General features: G+C 29.4%; 1 protein-coding gene across 1 annotated transcript in view; it reads right to left on the bottom strand.

Annotated features, from left to right (window-relative positions):
- The window catches only part of LOC136978186 (endoplasmic reticulum transmembrane helix translocase), a 55,339-nt gene that overhangs the window by 18,954 nt on the left and 18,511 nt on the right, over positions 1-17,874 (bottom strand). The window contains exons 6-17 of the mRNA XM_067273833.1: positions 8,515-8,621; positions 8,305-8,434; positions 8,047-8,229; positions 7,846-7,983; positions 7,655-7,775; positions 7,222-7,376; positions 5,344-5,519; positions 5,163-5,273; positions 4,231-4,356; positions 3,104-3,212; positions 1,957-2,063; positions 1,790-1,882 (exon numbers count right to left, since the gene is read on the bottom strand). Of these exons, the coding sequence (XP_067129934.1) occupies positions 1,790-1,882; positions 1,957-2,063; positions 3,104-3,212; positions 4,231-4,356; positions 5,163-5,273; positions 5,344-5,519; positions 7,222-7,376; positions 7,655-7,775; positions 7,846-7,983; positions 8,047-8,229; positions 8,305-8,434; positions 8,515-8,621 (1,556 nt within the window). The remainder of the gene's footprint in view (positions 1-1,789; positions 1,883-1,956; positions 2,064-3,103; positions 3,213-4,230; positions 4,357-5,162; positions 5,274-5,343; positions 5,520-7,221; positions 7,377-7,654; positions 7,776-7,845; positions 7,984-8,046; positions 8,230-8,304; positions 8,435-8,514; positions 8,622-17,874) is intronic.

The following is a 17,874-nucleotide window of genomic DNA, read 5'->3' as shown; positions in this document are numbered from 1 at the left end:
TTTTGGAGAATTTTCATTTTGTTTACTATTGTTTTGGAGTTTCTAATTTTGGAGGTTTTGCTGAGGGTACTTTCGTTTCAATATATACAGGAGGGTCTAATGATGTGTTCACTTGTTTATAATCGATCAGCGCCGCCGTAACTTATCCGTTACAATTCCCAGACACGCACCTGTTATCAAAGAGTTGACCGTTACGATTTGACCGTTACGAGATTGACGGTTGCGATTTGCGCTGATCGATTATAAACAAGTGAACACATCATTAGACCCTCCTGTACACTTAAGATTTAAACCAGAATTTAATGCAATATGTATGCAATAAATGTTTTTAGTAAATATAAAATATCATTAAGTAATTTTCAAATATGAAGACAATACTAAAATAAATCTTTGACTAATGTTTTCTATGCCATAATTCAATGAGTGGAAAGATGGCATCTTATTGAAAAATATAATATACCAATTTCATGAAATATGCAAAAAATTTATCCAATTCATGAATCAGCAATTAATGAACAATTTCACAAATTTTTCCTATTTCATGAAATGAGTAACATTTCCAAATTCAGCATAATATATACAAATAATTTGAAATAACTGAATAAAGAGCTTTGTAAAACAAGTAAAAATAAAAAAAAAATGATTTGATATCATATCTAAAACTTTTAGCATATACAGTGGATGATCGGTTAATGAACATAATCTGTTCCAAGACTGTGTTCGCTATCCAAATTGTTCATTAATCAATTATTGATTTACCATAGATTTTTAGGGGAACTTGATTAATCTGTTCTGGAGACTGAAAAAATAAATAAAAAATTATATACTTTTTTACTAAATTTATTTACATGTAATAACAAAAATACATATATACAAAGTCTTGCATTTTTATTATTCATGTTTTTTCCATTTGTGGGGATTAAAGAATCTGTCTAATGTTTATTGCTTTTCTTTCTTCTTCAGGATTTTTCTGAAGTAATTAATAGCATTGTAGTTGTAGAGATCCTCAAGAGTTTTTGGCGTTCTTCTGTCATCAGAACAGCTTCGAGTTCCATTACGAGCTCTTCAATGTTCTTTATTTCTCAGATGTGATTTTTGTTACTCCTTTAGCTGCTTGAGTCTTCTTGATTATACAGTATCTTAGATAAAATTGAACTGCACCCTACTATAGACCTGCCCAGCAACATCAGAATTTTCTGCCCACTCTCTAGCTTTGCTACTATACACTCACCTTTCGAAAATAAAAACTGACACAAAACTTAACGAGTGCCCGCCCAACAGTCTCATGAATACTATAAAAAAATTCTTTCTGTCAGAAAAATAAAAGGCTAGAATTACAAGGGAGAGTTTCAAAGTTCAGAGAAATACTATCCGATCAGTATATACCGGATTGAGTGTCGATGTCGACATCTCCTGCACTCCAAAAAGTTCCGAATTGTTGCCTGAAGACAAGGAAAGACTAATTGGTATTCATTATTTTATGTCACACCTTCTTGTGTTTGTTTTGTGAGGTATTCATTATCCAAATATGTGTTTGTTATCCGAAAATGTTTGTTGTACAAACATAAAAATCTTTCGCGAAAGTGTTCGTTATCCAATTTGTTCATAGTCTGAATAGATCACCCACTGTACACATATTTATTAATTATGTAGGTTTATATCAAATAAACTTAATCTACACACTTACATTTTAAATAAAAAAATTTAGTTATTAGATTATACATAATCAGGAATTGCTTAAAATCTTGTCATATTAAAAAAATTATTATGACAAACTAATATATCATACCTTTTGTTTTGGAGCTACTCTAGCAAAAATTTTTACATGGGGTAAGATTCTCTTAAAATATTCTTCATTTGTAGAAATCAAATAATACATTCCCTAAAAGTATTTATATAATTTACAAAACTATTATTCATATTTATATAAAAAAATTATGACTGACCGCATCTTACTTCTCCTGTTATACACAAATCATAAGATAATATTTGTTCTTCAATACTATTCTTCTCTATAGGTAATATGATGCTTTCGTCAATTGAAATCCACTGCCAAGTAGAATCTGAAATGTTTTAAAATTTGCATATAAATATTAGCCTATTTTAGAATAAATTAATCAATGTTTATAACGATTATAGCAATAATGATGTAATGACCAAGTTTTCTGTGATCATGTATTGTCTAACTTCTAGAATATGCAAAAGTGTTTTAAAAATCTAAAATCTATAGAAGACATGTTATTGTAAGTATAGTAGTGTTGCTAATTATTGCAATATTACTATAATTAGTATTAATTAATTATAACAATAATTACTACTGTTATAATTAATTAAACTAATTTATCATCATAATTAGTTTAATTACTTTGTCATAATAAACCCCATCAGGATACTATTTCAGCAATTTTAAAACAAAATTCTATAAGCTTAGTGTCCCATAAGACTGGAAAAAATAAATCAAATAATTCATAATAATCTTGTCTTATTGCTGGCAAAGAACTGATATGAATTCTATTGAATTTTTAATACTTAAAGATGTTTAAAATTACTATGAAGAAAATTTTGTCCCCTCATATTTGTGAAAACATACTATCAACATTGTGTGTTTCAATATTATATAATGAAACCATTTATTTTGAGACTGTTAATTGAATATCTCATCTGTAGCTGTATATCAATTACAATAGAACACATTCTGCAAATGAGAACTTTCATCACTTTTGAAATGATTGCTGACTTTTAAGAGACTTTGTATATAAGTTTTTGCAATTTGATAATTCTCTTTTCATTATAAGAATAGTAATGATGATAACAAAAAAGTACAGTAGAACTCATTCCGAGGAAAATTTATAATTTAGAACATTTCATTCTTAAAGACATTAATGGCTGCATTCTTATTTTGCACATTTTGAGTTTTATTTAGTTTAGTTTGTAAACTGTTTCATGTATCATAATAAACCACATCAAGATAAAGCCTCATATTTACTTGATACAATAAAAAAATTATTCAACATAATTAAATTTATATAGCATTAAAAATACATGTTTTTGATCAAGTTTAAAGTGAAAATCACTACAGCATTATCAGAAGTACAGCACTTACTGTTGTTTGGTGACATTGTTAATATCATTGTGAATTCCCTTTTAGTGAATTTCAGTTCTCTTGCAACATGACAAGCTGTTAATGGAGCATCACCAGTAATCATGACAACCTAAAATATAATATAGATGATCAAAATTAAAATATTGTGTTAAAATTCTAATAGAAATATTATAGTAAAATACATCATCTTTTTAAAATATAGGTATCCCTTGATTAACATGATTAATTAATCCCTTGATGTTATTGTGTATATCAAAACTGCATTAATTAAATATGGTATCTATGTTAAGTAATGAAAGTTGGTAAAGCCACATTAATTAAAAGTTCTGCCATGTCTATAAAGGGATTGCCACAATTAATTCTGCACATTAATCAAATCTTGTGTGAAGCAAAACTGCATTAATTAATTAGGAAAATTTGAAAATTTTTGCTCTTTCTTATAATTATAAATTTCTTGAAAGTATTGTTTATAGCAGTGATGAGCAACCTTTTCTTGATGCTGGCTACAACAAGAAGTGTCTCAGCTGTCCCAAAGTGATGTCCCAACAAGAACTTTACAGGCTGTGAGTGGGCAGCATGCTCCATAATCACCAGTACACTATGTACTAAAATAATATATGCAAACACTAATATCTAGTTTGTTCTCATTGATCAAGTTTAGTTTGAATGTTTTTTGTGAAAAATACCAGTTTACTTAGCAGACTTTTTGATGTCCCTCATAATGTGCTGAATACAAAGAAAATATTTCGAAAAAATAGTAAAATCCAGAAAACTTTTGCACAATCCTAACACTTTTCATAATTAGTCATATGGCTAAAGAGCAAATGGGTATCCTGAATTTTGTGACAGTTTATATTAGATACCATTGTTCTATGAATATCTGAAATTCAAGTGTGAATAAAACAATTATTCTTAAATTTATCTTCTAAGATCATATGTCTAGTCTATAAAATACAAATTTTTTCAACCTATATTCTAAACTTTGAAGATTTCGATTAACTGTGCACAAAGTATAGAAAATATTAAGAAAACATTAATTAGAATTAATCTAAATTTCTCATGAGTTATAACAAAAATGAACAAAGTTTATATAAATTTAATTTATAAAATAACAGAACATTACATACATGATGACTGGCTTGTTGGATTTCTTTAATGACAAGTTTTGAATCTGGTTTCAAAGGGCATGATATAACAACAAACCCTACAAATTCCAAATTACATTCTATAGACTCTCTTGTTAAATCTCGAATCTAAAATATAACATATTAATTATTAAATATTTTGTATTATAAATATCTGATATGAAAACAGAGTAATCAAATCAGTTTTTGTTTTAATAATAGAATATAATGTAAATTTTCCCTTTCAAAGAAATTTAAATAATAATAAATAAACTAAATATACTTTGAAGAAATACAAATTTAATTAAGTAGCAGCACTAAATACTACAACCTTTGTAAATAAATTTAGTTTTGTGCTGCACCAAAAAACTTTTGTTTGTTTGTCAACCCCTTAGTAAACTTAGATTTAATTTACCAACCCCTTTCTATATTGATACGAAACAACAATAAATTAAAATTCAAATAGGAGCTTTTTATTCTTTTATTAAATGTAATTCAAAATTGTGTTTTTTACTTTACTAAAATTTAGATATATCAATTATTATCATTATTACTATACACTTTTAAATATAATAAATTTGTCCATCAATTCCCAAACAATCTCTAGTAATATATTAATCCTTCAGATAAATCAATTGACCTCTTGAGAGCTGCTAGTAACCACCTTAGATTGAAAATCCCTGATGTAGATCATGAAAACATTATTTAAAATTAATATGAGATAGTAATATCCATAATAAAATCAATAAATATTGTAAAATAAAACATAAAATATATATATATTGTATGATTTATTTATTAGACATATTAGATATGATATATATATACACTAAATCAGTTCATTTTATTAATATTTGATAAATGACTTTTTTATAAAATTATTTATCAAATGATTTCAGCATAGTTATATATTTATATATTAAATAATTGCTTACCTGTTGATGAGAGAGAACTCCAAGTGATTTTCTACCCAATGCAAGAACTCTGGCTCCCCTTCTTGACATTTCCATGTAAATTCTGTCATAGTTTTCTGGAATATTTACGAACTATACGAAATATTGAAATATATTTATATAAATTAAAATAAATATGTTCATAAGCACAGTTTTTACTTACCATTCCTTTTAAAGTTTCTGGGGCTCCTTTAACAGTACCAATGTAATTGGTCTCTGAAGAACCTGGAAGACTATACCCAGCAATAACAGACATTCGTTTTAATGCACTTGAGAAATGGTATCGTTGAAAAATTTTCAATGCTAACAGTTTTCCTCTTTTAGGAATCACAGCATCACCTAAAAAATAAAATTTACTAACTTGATAATTTTAATTTCTTTAAATTAGATAATAAAACATTTAAAAATTATTCAAATCAAAAATTTTTTTAAGTTTCAATTTAAATTAAAAAAAAATGATTTTACAGTTCTAATAAAAATATTTCAAAATAACTTAAATATAATTTTATTAATTTAACAATTAAAGTTACATAAAAGCTGATAAAACTGACTTTAGGACAGGCATATCAAAGATACAGCCCACAAAACAATTACTTGCAGCCTGCAACATGAATTCAATAATGCTATTTGTTTATATTTTAATATCTTGATACTAAAGAAAATGTGATGTTTTGTACTTAAACAAATAATACATAATAAACAAAATTGTTGAACTCAATTATTGTTTTTGTTTTTATTTATTCATATTACTTAGAGTTATTTACTTTATTTGATTTATTTTTATGTTTAATTTTTTGTTTACATTATGTTTTCTCTATTTCATCTTTTGAAATTCAAATTAAAGTCAGTCTTCACAAGATCATTTATTACATAATTCACACTATTTTGCATATAAAATGAGTGTTTTCGAAATATTAGTAAATTACAGTTTATTCTTACACTTTGAGTTTTGCAATCCTTATTTTCGGATCAGTTTACAGACCTGCTTCAGGCCTGTAAATTGGCTATAAATGTTTGCTCTGTGATTAAAGTTATTGCTGGAAAATTACAAATGGTGTTTTTTTAATTTATTGTCAAAAACTGGGTTATTAAAAAAGAGTTTTTTGAGTCAGCTACTTTTAGGCTACATTTTAGAAAATTTTTGGCTACAAAAGCTAAAAGCATCTGGCCTGCTGTCATACTCCAGACAAAAAATTGGCACTTAAATTGAGTTTCACACTCCTGTTTTAGAATTTATGAAAGCTTTCTGGATATAAAACTGTAAGCTTAACCTTTTTATATTAAATTAGATTAGTCTAATTAATAGAGTATGTATATTTATCATTTTTCAAATTTCCAAGAACTAAGATAAAGTTTTTAAATTTTGAAACTTTTTGATAAAATGTACTGAATTTAAATACAATAAATTGATTAATATTTTAATTTTAGATAAATACATAAAGATATAAAATTATCATCAATAAATATGACACCTTATTAAATTATACCATAAAATGCTATGTTAAATAAATATGCTTAATTTATTAACGATTCTGAAGCAAGCAAATACATTTTATTTTTAAACATCTTAATTATGTCAAAAAGAGAAGAAAAAACAAATTCATATTTATTACAATTATTTGAAAATGTTCTATATATTTTTTATTGTTCTAAATTAACTGAAATTCTTTTTGTATATTAGATATTCATATAATTATTGATATATTCTTCAAAAATTATTTCAAAATTCTGAACAATTAATATTGGCATTAGTACAGTATCAATTCTTAGGACAAAGATGATAAAAATTATTGAATTTAGAAAAATAAAATTTAAATTATCATTCTCACTGCAGAATAAATAATCACAGCACAAAACTCTATTTTTAAAAATAATTAAAAATTCAAGTTTATACCTTTTATTTGGGAATTGTTAACATTATGGTCCAATTTTTTTCATATCCATTCAAATTTTATTTTAAATTTAAACTTTATATATATTAATTCTTACCAGCCAAATAAAACTGTGATAAAAATATATTTTAAAAAATAATAATAAAAACCTTTTGTTAAGTTCCAGTCAATTGCCATTAGTGTGGCTTTCTCTAAAGGATCTCCTACCATTCCATCTTCCATCTGAACTAATGAATGGCATGTTGCTAAAACTTGAACACTTTCAACAGGTATTTCAGATATTGGACATACTTTAGGTTTATCTCTGTAATAAAATAATTCTTAAATGTAACTTTTGTATTATACTATAAACAAAAAAAGATTTGGATTAAAATCTCAGAGATTAAATAAATAAAAATATCTTGTAGTTTATGAAATACAATAAATTATTTATTATAAAAGATTGTTAAGCATTATAATTTGTTTATTTAATAAACCTAAGAAATGAACACGAAGAATCTAAATATAAAAATATTTGAAATAAAATGTAAATTTATTTACATTTACTATAACAGAAACAAATTAATTTGAAATTATCCTTACTTTAATGCTGCTACTCCTTCAACTATAAAATTATCACTAGTAAGTGTCCCAGTTTTGTCAAAACAACAGATTTCTACTTTTCCTGCAAATGGAATTCTGAAAGGTTCTGTACAATATACAGCTGAAAAGATATTTTATAATTTAACAAATTATATACAATAATACTATATTTATTTTATATTATAACTTACATAACTTTGAAAGAGCTAATAATGAAGAGTTAACAGCTAACGATAATTCAATCGGTAGTTCTGGAGGCACTACAGATGTTAAAATGAGAGCACATTCTAAAAATAACTTGTATCTATTTCTTGTTGGATCTTCTGTGCCTGTAATTTTAAAATAAAGTTTATTTATGATTACTAAAACATTTTATTATTTCAACAAGTTACCTTTAATCCAAACATAAGCAGCAGCTGCAATGGCAAATATTAGTAAAAATAAGATGAAACAAAATGTTTCTAGGTTATTAGCTGTTACACGCTTTACACCAAACAAAATTGTTCTTAATAATTTTCCCTGAGAGGTATTGAAACTTGTTCTTAACACATAAGCAATACAGCCATTATCTGTTGCTGTAAAATAAACAAATCATCAATTATAAACATCAAAGTATTTGTATGTTTTAATTTATATTCCTAATTTAATACCTCTCAATCCAGGATTTGCTTTAGAAGGGGAAGTATGTTGTAAGATTCTAGTTCCTCCATATAAAATATGTAATCTTCCATCCACTTCTAAATCTAAATATCTGTCAGATTCAGTATTTTCAATAGGTTCCTATAATGCAAAATAATATGTAAACTTTAAAAAACAATTATAACAATAATAGTTATTTGTTAGAATTTAAAAAAACATACCTTCATTTGAGGAACAGATTCACCAGTTAACATTGACTCATCAACAATACATGGACCTCTAATAAGTAACATATCACAGGGTACTAAGTGATCATGTTGTGATCTACCTATTATAAAATTGTCATCAATATCAAATTCAATATTTAAAATAAATGATTCTTCAAAATTTAAAAGTTAAATTTATATTAATTCAATTCAATTCATTATTATATGAATCTTAGTTTGTTACAAGGGGGTTAAAGTATTACATAAAAACTGGAGTTAGTACAAAATTTGTATTAATAAAGAGAACATAATAAACAAATTTTTATTTATTTAAAGCTACTTGCTAAAAATGGGTATAGCCCTTAAAATATGTGTATTGTTCAAATAAGAATATTTTATTATTTGAGAAACTTTCATATAATTATAATAGTTAGTCAAGAAAATACAACAGATCAAAATAATAATAATAATAATAATAATAATAATAACTCTCCCGTGGTCACCACCTGGTCGTGGTGGGAGAGCCCAGTAATTTTACTGATCCATAGGGCAATGCAGGCTGGAGCATAAGCTCCTGGTAGGGACACCCATGCCAGTAAGGTCTATGGGGAGAAATGAAGCTAAGAGTGACCACACCCACATTCTGTGGAGATATTCATCATGGTAATAACTAGATCAAAGTGTGATACCGGCTCGGACGTCGCCCGGGTTAACAAGGTCCGCGTTCGTGGGTTAGGCAGAGGCTCACGTTCGAAAAATAGGCCACAGTCTCCCTTGGTTACCGGTGGCGAAAGCAGCACCGGCCCAAGCATGGCTACTGCAATGCCCTCAACAGATGTGAGGAACCAACCCAGCCTTGGTGTTTCTGTGGTAATGCATCCACAGACCACAAAGGCTGGAAAACCACGCCAACGGATGAAATGGACAGTAGAAATGAACGAGTTTATCATCCGTACTTATTACACCATCACAAAACTCGAAACAAACATGACAGCATACAGACAACAACTACACCATAGATTCACGCAACAGTATCCTCATCTCACTGTCACCGAACAAAGGGTTGTTGATCAAAAAAGAACAATTATACACAACAACCTTATTCCACAAACAACACTTGAACTTATCAAACAACAGGTTGCTGATCAAATACGTCAACAGACAGAAACATCTAACATTAATGAAGATCATGTAACCTGTCAGGATAATCCAGCAACAAGCATTGATAATAACACACATACAACAATTACCACTAATGATACTACAGACACTTCCTCATCCATCACTGATAACATAGACATAGATTTAGTTAATACGCTCTCACTTATATTTCAGGAAACACTCACTAAATATACAGGCACAGATCCCACACAAAGACCACGAATACCAAAAATCAACACGTCGAAGGAAGTAGGAAAAACACTAAATTATGTAAACACTCACTACCACACTACATTCATTCAATTTCTACACTCGCAGACATTCATACATTAGTTTATGCTGGGGCAGTCACAGTAGTGACACACCATGCACTGAAAATACAATCACAGACAAATACACAGAAAACACAATTCTTATCACAAAGCCTGCCTGGCAGAGAAGAATAGAAACACAAATAAATGACATTAGACAGCAATTAGGCAGGCTGACACAATACACTAAAAACAACATAACACCCAAATTAAGGAAACAGCTCAAAAACATTTTCAAGAAAATAAAAACACACACAAAACATGAACATCACAACACACGCATTACAGAATACATTGATACACTAAAACAAAAACTTGCTGCCAAAGCACGTAGACTCAAACGATACAAAACATGTACACTACGAAAACAACAAAATAAATTATTTACAAACAATGAAAAACTCTTTTACAGACAAATTAATAACAAAGCAAACACTGATACACAGCACAGTGGCACACCAACAGAAGAAGAACTCACAACATATTGGTCTTCTCTTTGGTCCAGTGCTGTCACGCACAATGCTGATGCAGGCTGGATCGAGGAGGAGAACAGAAACTTGCACAACATACCAACTATGCCCTGTGTTGAAATAAACATACATGATTTCCAATACACTGTTAACAGAACACACAACTGGAAGACACCTGGTGTAGACAACATTCACAATTTCTGGTACAAAAAGTTTACATCACTGCACCAGGAACTAGCTAAACATCTAACACACATCATCATCAATCCACAAGACATGCCAAATTTTCTTACTCAGGGCATCACCTACATGAAACCTAAAAACAACAATACCACAGACCCCACACAATACAGACCAATTACATGTCTTCCAACACTCTACAAATTATTGACATCCTGTATCGCAAACAAAATATACAAACATATTGAAGAACACGACATTCTAACAGAACAACAAAAAGGTTGTCGTAGAAACCACAGGGGATGCAAAGAACAGTTACTCATAGATTCAGTCATTCTACGGCAAGCACACAGACAACACAGAAACATACACATGGCATATATAGACTACAGAAAAGCATTCGACAGTGTTCCACACAGTTGGCTGCTACATATCCTACACATGTACAAAATACATCCATCACTCATTGCATTCTTTCAAAACACTATGCAGCACTGGAGAACAACACTACATCTCAGGGTTCATAACACTTTCATACAAACAAACCAAATTTTTATTAGGCGAGGAATTTTTCAAGGAGATTCCTTGAGTCCTCTCTGGTTCTGCCTAGCCTTGAATCCATTATCCAACATGTTAAACAACACACAATATGGCTACAATATCAGGCATGAAAAAACAACACAGTATACACTGTCACATCTCATGTACATGGATGACATAAAACTTTATGCATCCACACAAAAACAACTTCATCAACTCCTACAAATCACACATTCATACACCAAGGACATACAAATGGAATTTGGCCTAGATAAATGCAAAACACTTCACATAGAAAAAGGAATCCTGAAGAAAGAAGATTTTGCACTTGGAAATGGAGACGTTATTGAATCCATGGAAGAGGGCGAGTTCTACAAGTATTTAGGATTCCAACAGGCCAAACTAACAGAACATGCACAAATAAAGCAAAGATTAATTAAAGAATACCAAAGTAGGTTAAATGCTATTCTCAGAACAGAGTTAAATGCAAAACACACAGTTAAAGCAATAAACACATATGTCATCCCAGTACTCACATATTCTTTTGGAGTTATACATTGGACTCACACAGATCTCGAGCAACTCCAAAGGAAAACAAGAACTACACTTACTAAGCATAAACAACATCATCCTAAATCCGCCACAGAAAGATTAACCCTTCCACGTAAAGATGGCGGACGTGGCCTGATTGACATAGTTAACCTTCACTACAAACAAATACAGTCACTGCGAGAGTTTTTCTACAAAAAACAAGAAACATCACAATTACATAAAGCAGTAACTCTAGCAGATTCAAATAACACACCATTAAACTTACACTCACATCATATGGACACAACGCAACATATAAAAAGCACAGACACCATTAAGCAATCGTGGGCTCGAAAGGCACTCCATGGCAGGCATCCTTACGACCTGGCCCAGGATTTTGTTGACAAAACTGCGTCAAACAGCTGGTTAGCTCGGGGATGCCTCTTTGGGGAGACGGAAGGATTCATGATTGCCATACAGGATCAGGTCATAAATACTAAAAACTACAGAAAACACATACTCAAAGATGCAACACTCACAAATGACACATGCAGAAAATGTCACGTCATGCCAGAAACTATACAACACATCACCTCTGGTTGCAAGCTCTTGGCACAAACAGATTATTTACACAGACATAATCAAGTAGCAAATATAATACACCAAGAGCTTGCAAAGAAACACAAATTAGTAGACATCCACGAACCATACTACAAATACATTCCACAGACAGTATTGGAAAACAACACGCACAAAATGTACTACGACAGAGCCATAATCACAGATAAAACAATTTACCACAACAGACCAGACATCACACTCATTGACAAACACAATAAAATCACATACATTATAGACATATCCATTCCAAACACTCACAATATACAAAACGCATGCACTGAAAAAATTAGCAAGTACACAGAACTCGCCCAGGAAATAAGGCATCTGTGGAGGATGGATAGGGTGCTTATTGTACCTGTTGTTCTCTCCTCTACAGGTGTCATACCACACATACTACACAAAAGCCTGGGCACATTGGAATTGAATAGAAACACATACATCACACTGCAGAAAGCCACTATATTGAATACATGTCATATTGTGAGAAAATTCCTGAATACAGACACACACACTGATACACTTCTTTAATTTCTGTTTTGGTTACTATGCCTTGACTTTGGTCCGGCATAGTACACAGCCACCGGTGTTAACCGAGTATATCTAACTTAACCCAACATAATAATAATAATACACAAAAATAATACATGTTTATAAAATCAATATCCAAGAGAGTGAAAACAGATCAATGTAAAATCATCAATAAGAATAAACAAGCAAAAATAACCAGTACAAAAGTAACACACTATCACAAAAACAAATGTTTCTGATCATTTTTAACAACCATTTTTGGGTTTTTAGAATTATAAATAGAACAGAAGCTAAAATACAAAATTTAAATATATCTAATTCTAAAAACGTAAAGATGGTCATTAAAGATGTTCAGAAACGTCTTTTTAGTAATAAATTGTTACTTTTGTACTGGAAATAAGAATGCTAGAAAAAAGTGAAGTACTAAAATTTATTCTTTAATTTAAAAATAAAATAATAAATTACTTGTAAGAATTTAATTTTTTTTAATCCTAATTATTAATTAAACATATAAATTGACAGATTAAATAAAAATAAACTATTTGTTTATCTATTAGTGAAAAGAGCCTCCTAGTTATATAAACTAACAAATTATGTATTCAAAATACAATAAAGCTTAAATTACATAATCAATATTTACTGATAAATATTTTTTTACATACTTCAAATGCACATTTTATTCTTGATCTATTCTTAAATATCTAAATTAAATTAGGTAGATGGTGTTTGTAAGTATATGATCATGTAAGTTTGTTTATTAATTTTCAAATTATTACCAAGAAATATTTTGTATCTCGTTTAAATACATAACAACAACATTAACACACTCTTAACTCATTTGCATTTCTAATATTTGTATTTGTGTAATATTATAAATATATGTTATAATATAATTATAAATATTGTGTAATATTATATATAAATAATTATTATAATAAAATTTGTAACTGTTTAATTTCTGATTTTATTTTCTTATTCAAAAATGTTTTATTTATTTATTGTGAAAACAATAAAATCAAGCTTCAACAATGAATAATTCAATTCTTAATTAAATTCATAATAATAAAAACAAAATAGCTTTTCATTTTCAGTTCATGAATGATGATCTTAACCAACATCAAGTGGCATAATATAATAAGACTGCAATTAGTGTAAATCCTGATTTTAATTTTATTCACTCTAACATTAAAAAGAAATGTTAAAACTAAAAATGCATAACTTTATGGTAATTATGTAATAATTAAGCTTTATCTTGTGAATAACCCACAGGTTGTGTGTGTTTTAAAATCAATTTTAAAGCAGGAGTAGGTTATCTGTCAATTTTGCAACTACAACTTCACCAAACAGCTTTTCCTTTTCTAAACATGCTAATACTGTCTATATCATAAAAATTCTTAATGAAGACAGATTCATTTGCCATCATAATTTTTCTGGAAATTATCACACACACATACATATGCTTCAATTTAATTATCTCCTTTTTTCTGTAAGTTAATCCACATTTTAATTGATATTATTTGATACTTCTACTTAAACCTGTATTTTGAAAGCTAATAAATTTCTGGCAATATCCCCTTTCCATACAATGACATTCAGAGAACTATTTAAAAGCTGTCTGTCAATTTTAGCATCTCTTAATTCTTTCTTGTGAAGAAAAGCTATGCAATAAACTCTTGAATTCATGTTGTTAGATACTATATAGTCTATACAATTTTCTTAGCAAAATTATTTTATTTACCACTTACTCTAAATCTGACATACAATCATTCCCAGCAAAAGTCACACCAGTCATGTTGTTGTCATGTTGCCACAAAAATGTGATTGTCTTGTCCAAAGTATACCACAGATATTATTTTTATTAAAATATTTTTTTACTTAATTTTTGAGCATTTAAATTATTATATTTTTAGTTTATTCAATGAAAGATGAACCTTTTCAAAATAATTTTTGATAAGCAGTTAATCAGTTTCATTGATGTTTAATCATCAATGAAACTGATTAATTAAAATACATGATTTAACATTTATAATTCTAGTTGTAGAAATGAAAAAAGTTTCTAGTTTAGAAATTAATTTTGATAATACATTATATATTTAAAATAATATACATACTATGTAATGTTTCATTCTGTTGACTAATACGTAACATATACCATTTTTGATGAATTTTCCTATTTAGCAAATTTCTTAATTAGTTCAATGTGTTAAGAATGTTTATTTTCCATATTTCAAGTGTAAAGCCAATAAAAATAGCTTTTTCCAGTTTCTCATTCATTTTCAATATTCACTGTCAATGTGAGCTAACATTTAGAATGATTCTACACTCTTTCATATGACTGGATTTTTGGCAGGAGACAACTAATGTCTATATACCAGTATAGGACAAGTCCATCAACTAAAACAACAAACAAACCTTGATCAATTTTTTAAAAGTGTATGACTTAATTTCAAATTGTTTTACTTTTATTTGCTCAAATGTGTTGTACAGTACATACAGTAAATTGAAACTTTGTTAAGAACTGTATGTTTTCCTCAGTTCCCTTGAAAAATATATTAACAGGTTTGACCATAGATATATTCTAAGAGGGTCTTCATTAGCTTTGAATTATAACTTACATATGAGGGGTGTTCAAAAAAGTATCAGACCTTTATTTTTCCTGCGTAAACCAATGACATGAAGGAGGCCTCCTTCAGTGGAGATGTGGAGGGGACAGTCATGCACAGTCCTGAATTTTTTCCCTCCTGCAGGAAGTATCAGTTGCTGGCAGTCGACCTATGAGTTAGGACGTGTAGTGAGCGCTCGTCGGATTCCATTAAGTTGGAAAATGACTGAACAACATGAGCAGCGATATTGCATCATATTTTGTCAAAATCTTGACGATACCCAAGCGGAACCCATTTGCAAGATTCAACAGGCTTTCGGGGGACAATGCCATGAGCAACACATGGATAAAGGAATGGTACAACTGCTTCAAAGATGGCTGCACATCAGTGGACAGAGAATCGCGTTCAGGTGGTTCGCTGTCCACTGATGTGCTCCTGTCTCGTTCACAAGTTTTCTGACTGTGATATGACAGTCCACCATGACCAAAGTCCGCACTTGCTCAATGACAGTCTCATTTCGGCTTGTTGAGGGTCTGCCTGAATGCAGTTTGCTGTCCACTGATGTGCGGCCATCTTTGAAGCAGTTGTACCATTCCTTTATTCATGTGTTGCTCATGGCATTGTCCCCTAAAAGCCTGTTGAATCTTGCGAATGGTTTCCACTTGGCCGAAAGCTTGGCGATACGCCAAGCTTTTGGCAAAATTTGATGCAATATTGCTGCTCATGTTGTTCAGTCATTTTCCAACTTAATGGAATCCGACGAGCGCTCACTACACGTCCTCACTCATAGGCCGACTGCCAGCGACTGATGCTTCCTGCAGGAAGGAAAAAATTCAGGACTGTGCATGACTGTTCCCTCCACATCTCCACTGAAGGAGGCCTCCCTCATGTCATTGGTTTACGCAGGAAAAATAAAGGTCTGATACTTTTTGAACACTCCTCGTATAAATGTATAAAATCAGATATAAATATTAAACTTTTATTAATTATATCAACACATCTGAATTTTTGCTGAGCATAAAATTATCACTTTTTTTTTTTTTTGAGTTTAATGACAATACAAAAATATCACATTTTTGAGTCCATCCTTTCATCCAATTTCACACCAACCACAGAAGTAACAGTTACTTCTGTGAACTGTTCCTTCTGTGGTCAGTGTAAAATTGGATGAAAGGATGGACTCAAAAATGTAGTATTTTTGTATCGTCATTAAACTTCAAAACAGAAGACATCCAAGAGTTATTATGCAAAAATTATTACTATTTTTTTAATATACTGTTAATATATATTTTTTAAATATATTAAAAATATATTTAAAAAATATATTTTTAAATTAATAAAAAATTTAATATATTTTTTAAATTAATAAAAAATTAAATTATACAACATAAAAAATTCTTTTCTGCAAACATCATTCAGTATTCATAATAATAAACAAATATTTCATTATTATATATATTTAACTTAAGGATAAAATACTCCATTATGTCAATTTAAATATACCCAATTATTAAAATTAATCATTGGGAGGCGTGTTCCAACAGTCAAGGCTGCTGGTAACTATTTCTAAGCACCTCGTTATCTGTATAAAGTTTAAGTGTTGATTGCTTCTGACTAACTCAAATTGTTCAAAAAATTTATATTTATTTTAACTAATATCACTAGAGGTAATAATAATTTCAGTAAAAATGCACCGTTTGCCACCAAAGTGGGGAAGACCACCAATGAATCGTTCTAAACCAGAAGCCAAAAGAAATCAACCAATCTCGTCAAACTTTAGACTAATAACAGATTTTAACTTAACTTCAGAAAAAAAAAACTCTCACAAAGACTTTATAGAAGACATGAATCCTAACCTGAATTTGTCACCTTAGCACTCACAGTCTTTCAGGTGAGTCAACTAACTTCGTTCCTACTTTACTTAATAATCCGGACAATCCACCAGACACTTCTACAACAGTTCTATGGAACAAAATCTCCAACTTGATTAACACTTCTAACAATAAACTTTTTAGCCAAATGATTATTATAAAAGATCTTGACCTTATACATGAAACATCCATGAAACTAAAGAATAGCAGAAAAAAATGGAAGAATAAATAAATAACCTAAAACAACAGGTCGACAAATTACAAGCAGAAAAGAACTGTATTCAATTTAGAATGGACTCTTTAATTAATGATCATCACTGCAATAATATAATTATATACAATTGTCCCAATTCTAAAACTATTTCTAGACCCAGAAATTCATAATTTCATCACTACCTCATTAAAATTGCAAAATATAGCTGAAGAAGACATCCTGGAAATAGTCCAATTAACTAAACCACCAAACTCAACTATAAGACTAACCCTTGGCAATAATTATATTTGTGATTGCATCTTTTCTACCTTTATACAGAAGAAACAACAGAATTTGCTAGAAGAA

The sequence above is a fragment of the Centruroides vittatus genome, unplaced genomic scaffold (genome assembly GCF_030686945.1).
Source record: "Centruroides vittatus isolate TY-2023 unplaced genomic scaffold, ASM3068694v2 contig_5, whole genome shotgun sequence".
In the NCBI taxonomy this organism is placed as follows: domain Eukaryota; kingdom Metazoa; phylum Arthropoda; class Arachnida; order Scorpiones; family Buthidae; genus Centruroides; species Centruroides vittatus.
The sequence above is the reverse complement of the archived record's forward strand: the minus strand, read 5'-3'. Positions and strand labels throughout refer to the sequence as shown.